The 17,114-nt window shown below is 38.9% G+C and overlaps 1 protein-coding gene and 1 pseudogene across 5 annotated transcripts in view; both read right to left on the bottom strand.

The window, feature by feature from the left end:
- The window catches only part of Mrrf (mitochondrial ribosome recycling factor), a 59,260-nt gene that overhangs the window by 41,960 nt on the left and 186 nt on the right, over positions 1-17,114 (bottom strand). For 2 of the 5 annotated variants that reach the window (XM_004849428.4, XM_021262123.1), the window contains exons 2-4: positions 16,656-16,727; positions 12,376-12,587; positions 5,156-5,311 (exon numbers count right to left, since the gene is read on the bottom strand). In XM_004849428.4, the coding sequence (XP_004849485.4) occupies positions 5,156-5,311; positions 12,376-12,559 (340 nt within the window). In that variant the 5' untranslated portion in view covers positions 12,560-12,587; positions 16,656-16,727. Of the gene's footprint in view, positions 1-5,155; positions 5,312-12,375; positions 12,588-14,838; positions 15,004-15,667; positions 16,967-17,114 lie in introns of those variants that run through there. The other 3 variants (XM_021262122.2, XM_087183227.1, XM_004849430.4) reach the window with 3 other exon arrangements.
- LOC147826100 (nucleophosmin pseudogene) lies at positions 9,381-10,451 on the bottom strand (annotated as a pseudogene).

The raw sequence follows: 17,114 nt of genomic DNA on the forward strand, positions 1-17,114 counted from the left end.
TACTAGCTATAAAATCTCTGACAAATTACTTATCTTCTCTGGCCCTTAGTTCCCAACTCAGTTAAAAAAATACCTTCTAGAATTAAAGTAGGGGCTGCAGCTAAAGGACTGTAACTAAATATAAACAACCAAGTACATAATAAAGACCAAAATCTAAGCATAAACAAGTTTTCTATTATCCCTTTTAGTTCTTATAACTATCCTATAACATTGTATTACTACTTGTATATTATAGATGAGAATATGAGACTTAAGATAAATGAGCCAAGATGATAGAGCTAACAAAAGGAAAGTCAAAGGCCAAGATTGAAACTCAGGTGTGCTCAATTCAGTTTTCAATCAAGGTTCTTTACCTTATATAAGTGGAACTCAAATCTGCTCATGCCTCAGAATCACTAGGGAGCCTTTTAATTTAGATTCCTAGACACCAAAGATTTTGATTCTGTGGAGAACTGAGAGCCTGTGATTTTTGCAGGATCCTGTGATTTTTAAGTTCACCACATGATCTGACACATAGTCCAGTTTAGAATCATTCCTTGATACCACCCTTGATTTTGATGCCTAGATCCCCTTCAGAAACAAGCTCACTTAAAAAAGCAAACAAACAAAAACCCTATTAATACTCATTGTTAGAGCTAGGGATTTAGCTCAGTGGCACTGTGCCTGCCTTGCAAGCATAAAGTCCTGAGTTCAATTCCCGGTACCAAAAAAAAAATTCATTGTTACCATATCCTTATCTGAATTCTGGAAAACCCTGAGCAAAATTTTCAGAAACCCAAGAAGGTAAGCAACAAAGACACAGTTACAGATGGGACATTATTCAAACTCCCTGATTTCCTATGCAAATGAGAACTAGAAGAAAACCCTTACCATTCACGGTAGGAACCACTCCTGGATGGCTCATTCTGAGACACAAAGAGAAAGGAGGGAGGATAGAATGAATCTTTTAAACAAACTAGAGTTGTTCCAGCAATATGTTGTTAGAATAATACAGTATCATACTATGGGCTGAAGACCCGATTTGAAGTATTCAATCAGATTCAATGTCATAAGCAAGTTGACACCACACTGACTTCAAACTGGCAAAGTCCAGGAAGTCTAATGGCAAAAGTTGCCAGGATTCTGAAAACCAAAGATCTGAGTTCAAATACCAATTCTGTCACTTCCAGACTGTGAGATCCTGGGCAGATCCCTTCAACTTTCTATGCGTGTTTCCTGCTCTCTAAATGGGACATAAATATTGTATAGGATTTTTATGAGTGTAGGGATAGAGACCCATAGGCAGGGAGAGATGAGGAACCCTCACCCCCTGCTGAAGGAGTTCAGATAGCTAGCAGAACAGGCCTAACCACCCATGAAAAGCTGACAGTCTGTGGTTGCACCTCCTCTTCATGCTGTACCCTGCAAAGCTTGGTTTGCTAAGATCAAAAGGAAAAAAACCTTGGCCCTAAGATGTAAAAGGCCCCTGAAAAGACCCTTCCCTGTTGTCCCTAGTAACAAGTCAAGTTAATCATTAACCAATCAAGTAGGGGTGCCCTCAGCCCAGAGCCAAGATAGGCCCCCACTACTACAAAACCAGCATCTTGAGCCCCCCTTCAATGGTGGCTCCGTTTCGGGCATCCCTGCCTGTCTTTCTGAGAGAAGGCAACTGCACTCCTGCATGCTTGCTGAATAACAGTACAACTTTGCTTCTACGCTTTGGGTCTCTACTTGATTCTTCCGCAACCTTCTGCATCATCAGGAGTCATGTCTGGGACTGCGGGGACTCTCCACCTCTCTCCACTCACGACATGAGGATTAAATGAAAGACTATAGGAAAAGCATCTACAACTGTGTCCCAATAATGTTAACTACTATTGCTTCTTGACATTCTTCTTTGTCTTAATTAAAATACTCCACTTATAATTTCTTGGCAGGTGTGATGGCACACACCTATAATCTCAGCACTTGGGAGGCTGAGATAGAAGGATGGCTACAAGTTCAAGGCCAGCCTGGGCTACATAGTGACTCAAAACCAGCCTGAGAGACCTTGTCTCAAAATACGGACCCCCCCGCAAAATTTTTTTTTTTGCTCTAATACACTCTATTCTATCTTGCCTCAGGAACTTTCCTTAAAATTTTCTTTCTACTGAGGACATTCTTTTCTGCTCAGATAACTCCTCTTTAACACTCAGTAACAGTAGCATCTAATCTCAGAAATCTTATCTGATAGCCTCAGCTGGATTAAAGACCCCTTGCAAGTCCCCCAACACCCTATGTATGCTTACATAAATAGCAATAGCCTAAATTGACTGAGCATTTCCTATGAGCAACACATCATGCTAAATCCTCTCATTCTCACAAAAACCCTATGATACAGTTATTATTACTTCTACCATTTTACTCATGAGGAAAATTGAGGCGCAGAAAGTAACTTGCCCAAGGTCACTACAGCTCTTTTCGTGTGTGTGTGTGTGTGTGTGTGTGTGTGTGTGTGTGTGTGTGTGTGTGTGTGTGTGTGTATGGTACCAGGGATCAAACTCAGGACCTCAAGACCTTGCACTTGCGAAGCAGGTGTGCCTCCACTGAGCTAAATTCCCCACCCCACAACAGCTCTTAATAATGGTGCCTGGGCTGGGCATGGTGGTGCACACCTGTAATCCCAGCACTCAGAAGTCTGAGGTAAGAGGATTATCACAAGTTCAAGGCCACCCTGAACTGCACAGCGGAAAAAACAAAATAAAATGATAAAGAGCCTGGGCACTCTAGGTAAATGGATGCACCTTGAGATCATAACATTAAGTGAAATAAATCAGACATAAGAGCTCTTAAATGAGAACCTCAGAATATAAATAAAGAGAAAAATAAAGGATAGATAACAGGAAGCAAGAAGATCTTTTTCAAATGGGAAGAGGAACAAAAAACGGAGGGAGGGGAGGGGATGACGAAGTAAAGGGGATGAAAACACAGAACTGAAAGAAAAAAATGGAAACAGAGCTTTTGCAAATGGGAAAGGGACCAAGAGATAGAAGGAGCAGGGAAGGTTAGGGGATGAATAAAGAATGAAGATGTGTTATGGACAGGTACCGACTCCCTATGATAAATGTAATCATTATGTAGTAAAAACATGTACTAATAAAAAAAGAGCCCACCCTCTAAAAGACCATGGAATAATAGTTCCAAAGAAATTAATAACGGAGCCTGAATTCAAACCCAGATTTGACCAGTTCCAAAGCCACAATTTTCACCACTCCATTTTGCCATATGCCTTTATACACGTTGCTTTACTTGTTTAACTCTTCATACTAGACTCCTGAGATATGAAAACAATGTCCTCTCTTTCTGTACCCACAGTACCTATTAAAGTAATCAGCTCAGAATAAGTATGGATGGAGGGATGGATGGACAGATGGAAAGAAGACAAGAATGAACACACAATATAAACCTGTATCTTAGCTATTAAAAGGTATCAACTAGGGCTGGGGATGGAGCTCAGTGATAAAGCACTTGCCTAGCATGTGTGAGGCCTGGGTTTAATCCACAGTACATGGTGGCAAGATGGAGGAGATGAAGACAGGGAGAAGTTTAAGAGGAAAAGTGCCTGCTGGTTCAGATAATAACGAAAGAAGATATGGAAGAATCTGGCAAAAAAGGACTTGATATGTTTTGCCTATTTCACCCAGTCCTTTCAGAGCTCCAAATTCTACACAGACCGTTACACAAACATAACCCTACAGAAAAAGCAAAGAGGAAATACCAATGGGAGGCCTTTTGAAAATGGATCTTAATTTAGTCTTCCTGATTTGCCGTAAGATCCTTTGCCACAGAAGTCCCAATATGGGCATTTAGGTATGCAATTGTGGTGGTTCCCATTCCCTAAATCTGTACTGACATAATGCATCAAATCCTTTTCCCTCAATCTGTCCCTAGCGAGAATCTCCCTCAGCCTTGTTCTTGCCCCTCATTTTCTCAGAGGTTAACATTTAACAAATTACACTCCCAACCTCTTTCCAGGCCCATCATCTTTTTAAGTTCAACAAGAGTGGAGCTTGCTGGCTAATTTTAAGTATCACATTTCTCCCGGAGCTCCTCTCAAACTGCTCTCTCGTTTCGACTGCAGAATGTTAACAGGCCAGAAAGCACAGGGGAGAGAGAACACTTTATCAGTTTCATACCTAAAATAATAAGCAAGTTTAAAATAAACAGTTGGGAGAGATTGAATGGCACGCTCTACTGTCAGCAAAGGCAGAAGTGCCCCAGCCCAGAGGTTAACAAACGATGAGAATGGTCTTCTAGTTTCACACTGGATCTCATCTCTGAACTCAGTATGTTTCTGATAGTGTTTATAAATGGAGTTATGAATCTTTCATTGGCTTTCTTAAAAACTAGTACATGAAATATTTTCTAGTTTCCTTAAGAATTTTCCCAATCAAGATGTGAGTGGGAGCAGCCTCAACTCCCACAGATACTTCAGAGGGGGTCCCTGGCTGAACCATAGGATGATGACAATTTGCAAAAGGCCAATTTAACAGCAATTGGATTTTTCCTGCCTGCTTGCACCATTAGCTGACAACTCACTTCTCCATCACATCTGCAAACAGTTCTCCTAGACAGTTCTGACATTTCCCACTTAGAAAAGCCACTTTCAGGAAGCTATTAACCCAAGCTGAATCGTCCTGGTCAAGCTCAGGAGTATAGGAAGGCCTCAGGTGGGCAGGTTTGGAGCTATTTGGTTCCCGGTAAGGGATAAGAACTGCCAAATAGGACACACTGGAAATATCAGACCAAAGATGTCAGAACGGTGAGGCTAAATACCTAGATATGTTTATAGTATAGTCATAATAAAACTATTTTTTGAGAGTACAATTTCATAAGAGCAATGGCAACTATTTTTGTTCACTACTGGGCACCAGTAGACAAATATATGCTGATTGGATAAATAAATGGTAGTGTTAACTACATGTCAGGCACTGCACTAGAATCATTATACATGTCACCTTATTTATTTAAAAACCCACCCTAAAGGTACAAGGTAGCAATGAAACAAGGAAACTGAGGACCCAAAATAACTGCCCATGGTCACCAGTCGAGTCAGTGCCAAAGTGAGGACTAAAACTCAGCTCTGTCAAAGCCACGCTCTTTCTACCAGACCCTTCCCAAAACACTGGTAACTAACCTGGTGAGGTCCTTATATTGAGAGTCTTATTGAAATTATCCTTGAGTGCTTCTATCACGGACTTCATTTCTTCATCCACCTCTTCCAAGCTGATTATATCTTCAACCAAAGCTGTGTTAATATTCACTCTGGTTTGGGACTGTCCTTTCCCTTTGGCTAGAAAGTAAACATTCGGTGAATAGAAGAACAGCAGCATACACACAGACAGTAAGCAACTGGTGAAGTGCCTACTGTGTGCAAGGCAAAATGTCAAGGGCTGGACAGCTATACAACATTATCTCTGACCTAAAAAAAGAGCCTATATTTATTGTCAACTAGGTTCCCGGACTTAAATAGAAATTTATATAGTCTTAAGTACTTGAAAGAAAAGAACAAAGCATTTACTCATAACTAAGATATGGAAAACAACTGAAGTGTCTGTCAAAGGAAAATGCATAAAGAATCTCTCTCTCTCTCTCTTGCTCTACATATGTATATATATATTTGCATTTTTTTCTTTTAGTATTACTCAGCCTGGATAAAAAGAGATTCTACCATTTGACCCAACATGGATAAGCCAGACACGGGAAAATGCTACATGACCTTACTTATATGTAGACTCTTTAAAAAAAAAAAAAAAGTGCAATACACAGAAATAGAGAATAAAAAAGGTGGGGGAGAAGAAAAAGGAGTGACAGAGATCAAAGAATACAAAGATTGTATATAGATATACATCAGATATACAAGATGAGCAAGTTTCAACATCTAATGTATAACATAAAGGCCATAGTTAGTAATATTATATTGTTATTGGAGATTTTTGGTAAAACAGAGTTTGGGCATTCTTGCCACAAAAAATAATAAAGAGTATGTGAAATGATGGATACGTTAATTTGCTTGACTATTAAGTAAATGGGTTTTTTGTTTTGTTTTGGGGGGGATTTTTTTGAGACAGTCTCAAAAACCAGTTCAGGCTAGTCTTGATCTTGCTATGCAGTCCAGGCTGGCCTCGAACTCATGGTGTTGCTCCTGCCTCAGCCTCCTGAATACTGGGATTACAGGCACACATCACCATGCCTGTTTTCTTTTGTTTTTTAATAGGATTTTGCTACATAGCCCAGGCTGGCCTCAAACTCTAATTCTCCTGCCTCAGCCTTCAGAGTGCTGCGATCATAAGCATCTGCCACCACACTCTGGTCTTACTAATCTTGAGACTATTATGAATAACTTCAAAGCAACAACACAGAAAACACAGAAAAAATAAATTTCCTGAAAACATACAAGTTACTTAAACTAAGTCAAGAAGAGAAAATCTAAGCATCACTAATCACAATAATTAAAGAAATTGAATCTATGAATCTATACATATTACATACACATATGCACATACAAATTTCAGATCCAGATGATTTTACAGGTAAGTTCTGTTAAAGAGGTAAGGAACTAATAATGATCCTGACTTTATACAGACCATTCCATTATGAAAAAGAGATGCACGACAATTCACATCATGAAACTTGTCTTAGTTACTTTTCTTGTTGCTAAGACAAAATATGTGACAGCCAAAGTTAAAGGAGGAAAGGTTTATTGTAGCTCACAGTTTGTAGAGGTTTCATTCAGTTCATAGTTGGCTGGCTCCAAAACAGGGTAGTGTGGCAGAGGCATCATAGAGGAGAAACACTTTACGGCAAAGCAGGGCAGACAGTAAGCAGCAAGCAGCAGCACTCTTTCTGTCCCTTATATTCCACACAGGCTACCCACCCTCAGGGAAGGTAGCACTCACACCCAGGTTGGGGCAGCCTTAATCCCAGCATCAAACCCTAGATCCAGCCACTTCCAAAAAGCCCCACCTATGACTGCATGAGGCTTTGGGGGAACATCAAGATACAAGCTGTAACAAAGCTAATAAAGTCTTGATATCAAAACCAGCAAGGATCACAGAAAGTAATGCTTATCAATATTAGAACATTACATTAAGATTAATCTGACAAATATAGACTCAAAAATCTTTACTCATATAGGTTCAATAAATCAGATATATAGATTATGTATCAATTAATGTATATACAAATTATATATCAAAAACAAGTAGGGTTCATAGAAAGAATACAAAAGCAGTTTAATATCAGAAAAGCTATTGATGCTCAGTTGCCACATTAATATATTAAAAGAGAGGAAGGGCTAGGGATATAGCTCAGTAGTAAAGTGCTTGCCTAGCATGGGTAAGGCCCTGAGTTTGATCGTCAGCAATACACACACATGCACACACATACACACACACACACACACACAAACATGAGTGTGGTGGCACCTGCCTATATCCCAGCTACTTCAGAGGCTGAGGAAGTAGGATCACAAGTTTAAGCCTAGCATGGGCAATATAATAAGACCCTGTCTCAAAATAAGAAAACAATAAAAAGGACAGGAGATGCAGCTCAGCACTCTCTGGGTTAAATCCCAAATACAAATAAGGAGGGTGGTGGATCCTATCAATAATTACCTCAATAAATATGTTAAAAACACATCATCTAAAACAAAACTTTTTGCAAAAGAGGGACAGAAAATACTTGCTTAAAAAAAAACTACCAAAAACACAAAGCAAACATAATTCAAGATGTCAACATGTAAGAACTGTTCCCTATAAAATCAGAAATAAAACAAGGATTCCCATTATCACCAATCCTATTTTTTTCAAATTATACTAGAGTTCCTAGGCAACATTGGAGGGAAGAGGATGAAAAGGTAAAAAAGGGAACATATGGGCATATACATGCACCAAAACACATGTACAAGAATGCTTGTAACAGCAGTTATTTGTTTTACCTCAAAATTGGAAGCAAGCTCAATGTCCATTAACTGTAAAATGAATAAAATATACTGCCATACATGCATTCAGTAGACTACTATAAAGCATAAAAACCCACAAACAATTGTTACATGCACAAAATGGACAAGTCTCACAAACAGTTACTGAAAGAAGGCAGACAGAAAAGAATCCATAGAGTTCAAAAAAGACAAAACTAGGGCTGGGGATTTAGCTCAGTGGTTCTACCATCTGCCTCACAAGCACAAGGTCCCGAGTTCAATAACCCATACCAAAAATAAAAAAATAAAACAAAAATAAATTTTAAAAGACAAATCTAATCTATGGTGTTAAAGTCAATATAGTGGATTATCTTTTGGAGGGTGGCAGTGTAAGGAGCATGAGGCAAGTTTCCAGAGAACAAGTGACATTCTATTTCTTGATCTGCATGATGGTTACATGGTTGTACTCACTTAATGAAAATTCAGTCATACACTTACAATTTAGGTATGTACTTGTCTGTACCTATAACTCAAAAAATTTTAGTGTATTACATGTAACAGTAACAAAAATGATACCCTAGAAATAAACCTGATTGAAGAACTGCAAATCTTTCTGGAGAAAACCTGACAATATGAGAATAAATTTCACATAGAAGAGCAAAAATCCAAGAAGAAAAACTCTATGTGTGATTGGGGAGAGCGGGTTGTGCCAGTTGATTGAAGACTTTGTGACAATGATTCAGGCAGCAAGGAATTCAGTGCAAGGAGAGATGAGTAGTTAGATGAAAACAAGAGCTCAGAAACAAAACACAGAAAGAACCTGACATACAGCAGAAAGGTCATTACAAAGTTGGCATAAAGAATGAGCCACATGGGGCCGGGGATAAGCAGGTTTGGGCCACAGGTTCAATGCACCTGGACAACAAATGATGGTGACATAACTTATGAACTCTATGGGAAAAAAACCCTAGAATTAGATTTCTTAATTCACACCATATTCAGAAATAAATGCTCTTGGGACAAAAAGGATTTCTTTTTGTTTGTTTGTTTGGGGGTTTTTTTGGTTTGTTTTTTGTTGTTATTGTTGTTTTTGGTACCAGGGATCAAACTCAGGACCTTCTGCTTTCGAGGCAGGCCGTGGAACCACTGAGCTAAATCCCCAGCCCTGTTTGTTTGTTTTTGAGACACTATGCAGGTCAGGGTGACCTTGAACTATGTAGCCCCGGTTGGTCTTCAACTTGTGGGATCCTCCTGTCTCAGCCTCGAGTGCCAGGATTACTGGTGTGCACAACCACGCCTGGCTTGAGACAAGAAGAATTTTTTTTTTTACTGTACTAAAATACTGAGTTTATTTCACAAGTATATTTTTGTCTCCTCACCATCTCCATGTCTGACCACCAATACTACTATGTCCTAAGATAACATTCCATACATACTTAAAACCAAGCAAAAGGTGGAGTTCCATCTTTAAAAACTAAACAGGAATTTTGGACAACACTTATCAAACACGGTAGGGAAAGTTCTCACTTTGCATTTTAAAAAGGATAGCCAGATATCAACTCTTACAGAAATGAAATAGGACGGAAAATTTTAACAAGCTGTTTTAAATTGTTTTCTTAAAGAGGCTTCTTCCACTGCCAGAGATCTTGAAGAGCCTCCTGGTCAGTCATCCGGAAGCAATTCTTCACATAATTGATGAACCTGGTTTCCACTTTGGGAAAAGAATCACGTTTTTCTACACTTGCTTGCATTTTTGCTTTAATGTCTTCTACAGAAGTAGGTCCTCTGGGTGTTTGAGGAGTCTTTTCTTGTTTTTTGAAGGATTCTTGGCCTTTTGATCTTAGTGTTGATGGATTTGAGTCTTTTCCACTCTGGTTTGATTTCTATGCATTTTTGGCTGGAGTATCTCGTATCGATTTTTTCACTAGAGTTTTCTCTTCAGTTTCCTCATTATCAAAAGCACTGTCATCATCACCTTCACTGTCATCATCGGCGCCATCATCATCTTCATCAGCAGCTAGTTTCACTTTTTTCTGTGGCACCTTCCTACCACTTCTAGGGGCAGATTGCTTTCCAGATATACTTAAGAGTTTTACATCTTCTTCCTCCTCCTCATCTGACTCTGCATCTTCCTCTACAGCTACTAAGCGCTGTCCACCAATATGCACAGGCCCTGAACCACACTTCAACCTTAAGACAACAGGTGGTGTAATTTCAAAGCCCCCAGGGGAAACTGTTGGCTGTACAGACATTTTCAAAGTTGCCAGTGTCACTTTAATTGGACTGCCTTTGTAATTCATTGCCTCAGCTAAGACAATGTGCAATTCATCCTTTGCACCAGCCCCTAAATGGACCATTCTAAATGATAACTGGTGCTCGTGTTCATTATTATCCACCTTAAAGTATAATCTTTGTCTGCCTTTATTTCACAACTGAAAAGATAGTTCTGGGGCCTCAGGGGCCTCATGTCCATATCTACTGACTCTTCCGTGGAATGGTGGCATGCACTCATGTGGCAGAGAATGCAGATGGAATTGAACAGCTAATGCCCCAGAAAACAGGTGCGCAGAATGGAACCACACGAGGGACAAGAAGAATTTCTTGCAGAAGACAAAAAGCACAAATGATAAAGGAAAAGAATGATTACATTAAAACTTATTTTTGGCCGGGGATTTAGCTCAGTGGTTCCAGCGCCTGCCTCGAAAGCGCAAGGTCCCAAGTTCGATCCCCGGTACCAAAAAAAAAACCCTTATTTTTAACATAAACACCATAGCAAAGTAAAAAGCAAACAAGATACATGTAACATAATTAATAAAGGATGAGTATCCCTAATATAAAGACTCCAATAAATCTTTTCAAAAGTCAAACAACATAGAAGGCTGAGGCAGGAAGATTGCTACGTGTTCAAGGCAAGCCTGGAACACATAGTAAGTTCAAGGTCAGCTTAGACCACATAGCAAGACGCTGTTTCAAAAAAACAAAACAACAACAAAAGTTAAAGAACCAACTTTTTAAGGAGGCAATCAAAAGATGACAATACTGCGCAGCCCATAGAATACGAAAAAATGTTGCTTACAGGCTAGTGTCTAGTGTCCAGAAGACTGCAATGCTATGTGATGCCAACATGTCCAGGTTTCTTGTTCTTCCACTAACTAAACACAACTATGTGCAAATTTTTTTTACAAATGTACCTAAGTTTCCTCATGTGTAAAATGCAAAATCTGGATTCACTAGATAATTACAAAGATTTTTCTTCACTGGAAATTATAATTTCTTCAACAGATAAAAATATAAATCAAATTAGTAAATGTTGGGAACTTTAAAAAATGTAATACCATATACATATTAAAATATTATTATTATCACTCTTAACAGAATATAAGTCTTCTAAGCATTAATGCTCTTTCAGCAACTTGTAAATTTTCCTAATAACAAAAAGGAGCATGGAACTAGAAAAGGAAAGTCAGTAGGAAAATGTTCAGCAGCATAATTCTAGCACTATCCTTGAGAATGGATTACCTGGAAATAACTGGGGTGCTTGATAATTTTTGTCACTCATTTACTCATTCAACAAAACTGTTAAATGCATACTATGTGTCAGGCCCTGTTAGGTGTAAAATAACAAAGAAACAGATGCTCTCTTCACTGGGTCCAATGTGGAAGGCAGGTAACAAATAATAATTAATCTTACAATTGATTAATTAATTACTGCTGTTCTAAGTACATCAAAGGTAAAACAACAGTGTGTATGAGTGCATGTAACAGGGGACCTGACCTAGTTTAAGAGGTCAGGGAAGGCTTCCCTGAGGAAGTGGCATTTAAACTGAGACCTGCAGTACATCAAAATCTCATTCTTGGATGACACAAGCCATTAAGATCATCCATCTAAATCCATGGCTCTAATACCCTCTTTACCCAAAAACCTTCTGGTTTTAATTATACATTCAATAGGGATCTTCCTATAAGGAGAGAATATGTTGATCCCTGCCACAAGAGTTCTGGTTTGCTTGGTACTTATAATTCTAAATCTAAAAGAAATAAACTAGCCATTTTCTAAGCCACCAAGAAAATGAGTTATAAGAAAATAGGCCTTGGGTTCTAATGTAGTCTGTCACTGTGACCTTTTAAAAGCTAATCAATTCAACTGAGACAGGCATCATTTTGTCATGTTGACAAGGGAGAAATTCAGTACCTCTCTCTCTCTCTCTCTCTCTCTCTCTCTCTCTCTCTCTCTCTCTCTCTCTTTTTGGTTTTTTGAGACAAGGCCTCAAACTCACTGTGATCCTCCTGCTTCAATTTCCCAAGTGCTGGGATTACAGGCATGCACCACCACACCTGGCAGAAATTCAATATATGTCTGAGATCAATAACAATTGTGATAAATCAAGGGCCAAATATAAGGGGTGAAGAAGGAAAGGAGGTCATTAAGTTTCTACCTTTGGCTTTCTTGGATGCAAAATGGCAAACTGGCACAGCCTGATAGACCATGTGTTGGGTACAGTCAGGCAGTCTTCCACTCACTGTCTTCAGTGCAACTTCTGAAACAGGTCTGATCAAGACTCCAAGGTAACTGCAAGAGGCGGGTTGGATCAAGCGGAAGCATTTTAATCCCAAGGCCATGACTGAACACAATCCTTGTGAATATCCTCTGAAAAGAATAAGACAAAAAGGAGATCTAAGTGAAAGAGATACCACTGCAACTTCAGAAAATATCTGTATCAGTTATCAAGCAATTCCTATGAACAGAGCTAAGTACTAGGCAATTTAAACACATTACCTCTAATTCTCCTTCCAACAGTCATAAAAGGAAATATTAGCCTTATTTTACAGGATTAAGAAACTGAGGCTCACATACAGTCTGTATGACTCTGAGCCCCAAGTTCTTTCCACTACACCAAAATGCCTGTTAATCAAATGTACATCAACTAAATCTTTAATGATGCTAATTAAACCCCCACCTAAGGAAAAGTACAATATCTTGATAAAGGTTTAAAAAGGAGAGCAGAGCACTACAAGAGGATTTAAACAAAAAAACTATTTCAACAGGCAGAAAATGACTGGAAAATATACACGACAGCATTTAATTAAAATTTTCTTTGGTTCCTTATGCACTGATTACCAATTAGAATGCACTTTAATGTAAGTCTGAAGCATGATTGAGGTTTGAGGTCTTCCATGGTATAGAGCTAAAGCTCTGGAAAATGCCACCTTCCACTGGATTAATACAAGTTACATGGCATACTTCTGAGGTCTTTTGACAATGGAAAGATGCTATAGCCTACAACTACCTCAGATAGAACACAGTCCTAGCTGACAAATGTAACACTAATAGCTTCTGACAGGAATCTGGCTATCATTCCACTGAAAATTAAGAACAATTATCTTCAAATACCTGGAAGCTGCTATCTTCAAAAATCAGTCCCACACATCATTTAAAAAAAAATCCCTAAAATTTTGATGCAGTATGATGGAGTAAATAAAACCATAGACTCTGCAGCCAGGGAGACCCAGAATCCAATCCCAACTCTACCACTGACTAAATGCTCTTGAGTATCTCTGTACCTTGACATTCTCTACTGTAAAATGAGGATAATTATATTTATTTCTTAGAGTTGGGGAAAATGTCATTAGGCAGGTAACACTTGACACAGTGCCTATAGACAGGAGGAGGCTAAAATCTACTGATAGCTATTATCTTTCTTTTCAAACACATTCATGCCAGGGTCAGACACAATAAAGAAATTGTGTGCATGTCATTACTGATGTGTAAGGTGGCCTAGAGTCAGTTAGGCTTAAAAGCAAATCTCCACTTTGAGTAACTTATTCTTCCTTTCTGGGAATCACTTTCCAGATCAATGAGAAATAACGCTGATCTTAAAATGAAATATTGAATCCATATAAAAGCACCTAGCCTAGTGCCTGGAATACAGTAACTGCTTAATTAATATGATTGTCTTTATTATCATTTTTTGAAAGAAAAGCAACTAAGAACTAAAGGCAAATAATCTCTCCTCACAGAATTTCTAATAGCAAGTGATGCTAGTCATAGCAATTTATGAAGTCTGTACAAATAGATTTGGATGAAAACTGAAGGACTACTTTTCCTCCTCTTTATTATCAGTAACTACTATTCACGGAGGTCAGGCCTGGGCTACTTGCTTAACTCATATTATTTCATATAATTCTATCAATAATGCCATAAAGAAAATATGATAATCGCCATTTTACAGACGCTGAAACGAAGGCTCAGAGAGATTATCACTGTCCAAGAATTTGGAGCTAATGGTCCAACCCTACTTAAGCAAAAGCTTGGCTCAGAGTGAGGTTTCTGTATTTAGGTTTTTGCCTAATATAGCCAATGTCTAAATCATACTTATATCCAAATATGGTCGCATAATAATGCATGGTTTAAAAAAATTTTTTAATCTATACTGTCTCAATCTGGCTGCTCCATTTATGACAGGTTTACTGGCGTTCCTGTTGCAGGTCATAATACCAATCCACAAAGCAACAGGAAATCCAAATGGGTTAGAAATAAACAACCTCTGGCAGAAAATGCAGCACCCTAAAGCAGACCCAGTACACATGAACCGGAAGACAATTCTATAAATAAACCGCATTGCTGAAATGCTTAAGGGATAGATTTTAATTGCACAGAAGTCAGGAAATTTTAAAGTGGAAGTTCAGTAAAGGCAGTCAGTCCTTTGGATCTTTTACTTTAAGGACTTACACATTAACATTCAGCTCAGCACAGATAAAGAATTAAAACTGAGAAAAGAAACTTGCTATGAGAGCTCAGGTATCATCCAACAAAAGTAACCCATACCCCGAAACAATGTGGCAAAAGTACAGGAGTGTTGGACATAGTCTAAAACTGGAAGCTCAGTTCCCCTACTTACTAGGTATGTGACTTTGATTACATCATTTAGCCTGTCTGAGGTACACTTTCCACCACTTCATTACGATGGTGATATTAATGAGCTTTTAAAAAAATGATTTAGCCAGGGATTTAGCTCAACGGCGCCATGCCTGCCTCAAACGCACAAGGTCCTGAGTTCAATCCCTGGTACCAGAAAAAAAAAATGATTGTAACACTGACAATAGCTTACACTGATAACAGTGATACCAATGTGACACAACTATTCTAAGTGCTTTACATTTGAGTCTCACAAACCCTATAAATACCGATTATCCCCGTTTTACAGATCAGAAAACAAAAGCGCAAATATTGCTCAAGACTTCAACTCAGGCAATATAGCTTGAATCTGTGCTATTAATTAACCACTATACTATATTCTAGGTACATAAAACAGTACAATGTCTTACATGCAATAGATGCACAATAGTAAATGTTTATTATCCCAACTGTTAAAATATTTTTAAACTGGGCCGGGGATTTAGCTCAGTGGTTCTGCTGCCTGCCTCGCAAGCACAAGGACCCAAGTTCAATCCCCAGTACCAAAAAAATAAATATTTTTAAACTATCTGAAACACACATTCTTTTATCAAAGTTGAGGTCTCAAAACTTGAACTTTCCTGCTCTTCACAGAAGGTGCATTTTAACTTTAGAAAGAACTAGATGATGAACCTACATCCTGGCTTCATCCACTGCCCAGCAACCCCTTTCAATCCAATATAACTCACAATATGCACATTTTCATAAATGAGTATATATACACATAGGACCTTGGAAATAAAATACTTTCACATGTTACTGTATTTGATTACCATTCATATTTTACAAAACAAATTGATCCTTCATTTCTTCAAGAGCTCCTCCTGCTCCAAGGTCTTCAAACATGCCACTGAATCTTCTTGGAATGATCTTCTCGACTCTTTACCTCCCAGTTTTTGAGATTCAAGTCTAACTACCATTTCTTCAGAGCATGCCTTCCTGTCCACCTCCTCCAACCCAATGCAGTCATGTGTCCTGCAGCCCAGTTTAACACTGTGGACTTCATCATAGCACTTAATTTTTAACAGTACAAGTAATATATGTGTAATTATTTATCTAAATCCTGCTTAAGACTAAAAGTACTACAAGGACTAATTTATAGTAGTCCTCACTGTTGTAATCATGCATGTCTACTTGGCACAGTGCCTGAACACAGGAGACACTGGATAAATGCAATGAATACACTAATGAACAGTCCAGAGGAATCAAGTCCTTGGCCAGGGTCAAAATGGTGGCACCAATGTTGAAATCTACACCTCTGATGATAGCTCCTAGGCTCTACTTCTCAACACTGCCTCCCTTACCCCTTGTGCCAGATTGCTGCATGTTCTTCAGTCCCATGTAAAGAAAGATATCCATAATATTTGAGTCTACAATGAATCATTGTATCTTTGGCACAGCCAAGGAATGGATGAAAAATGTTAACAAGTGGAGAGAGAGCACTTTGCCTAAAGCTAGATTTTGATTCTAATATTCCACCTCATCCCAATCGGCCATCCACTTCCTTTGGATTCATTACCACCCATATTCAAAAAGCATCTGTGGCAACTCTACTGATGACTTGCCCCTGGCTTATAGCATGCACCAAATCATTTCTTCTGTCTAGGTTTTGTTTTCTCAACTATAAAGGGGTCAGACTATAAAGCTCTCCAAGATTCTGGAAAATGCAATAGAGTGTGGTAAAAGAGCACTAACCCTAGAGAAGAGTCCTGTTTCCAGCACTTCCTTAGACTAGTCAAACTCTTTAGACCTCAATCTCACCTGCAAAATTTGCCGGGTCTTGTAAATGGTGAAAGGTTAGTGAAATGGCAACTGTTCTCCAACTGGACAACACTGAACAGTGGTTAAAAGTTTAGGCTTTAGAGTCAGACCTAGGTTTTGAATTTAAACTCCATCACTTATTTAATGGCCGCGTGACCTTGGTAAAACTATTTCCGAGCTTCCGTTTCTTCATTATGGGAAATAATACCTACTCTCTCAGGATCGCTCTGAAAATGAAACGTTCCTGGCAGATGGTGTGTTACTACACATCAGCTACTATTTACAAAGTCCCTTGGCATTCCCTAAATTCCTAGCTAGTAAGACGGGCTCCGCTCCCACCCCGTGAGATGCCACAAGGCCACAAGCCCCGCCCCCAGCCTTAAGGTCAGGCCGGACTCTGAGTCAGTAGAAGGAGTCCGGTCCCTGAGGACCCCCTAGAGGTCTTTGAATGAGTCTCTT

The sequence above is a fragment of the Heterocephalus glaber genome, unplaced genomic scaffold (assembly GCF_053883595.1).
Source record: "Heterocephalus glaber isolate CG9 unplaced genomic scaffold, H.glaber_assembly_v1.0 deba00001479, whole genome shotgun sequence".
Lineage (NCBI taxonomy): Eukaryota > Metazoa > Chordata > Mammalia > Rodentia > Bathyergidae > Heterocephalus > Heterocephalus glaber.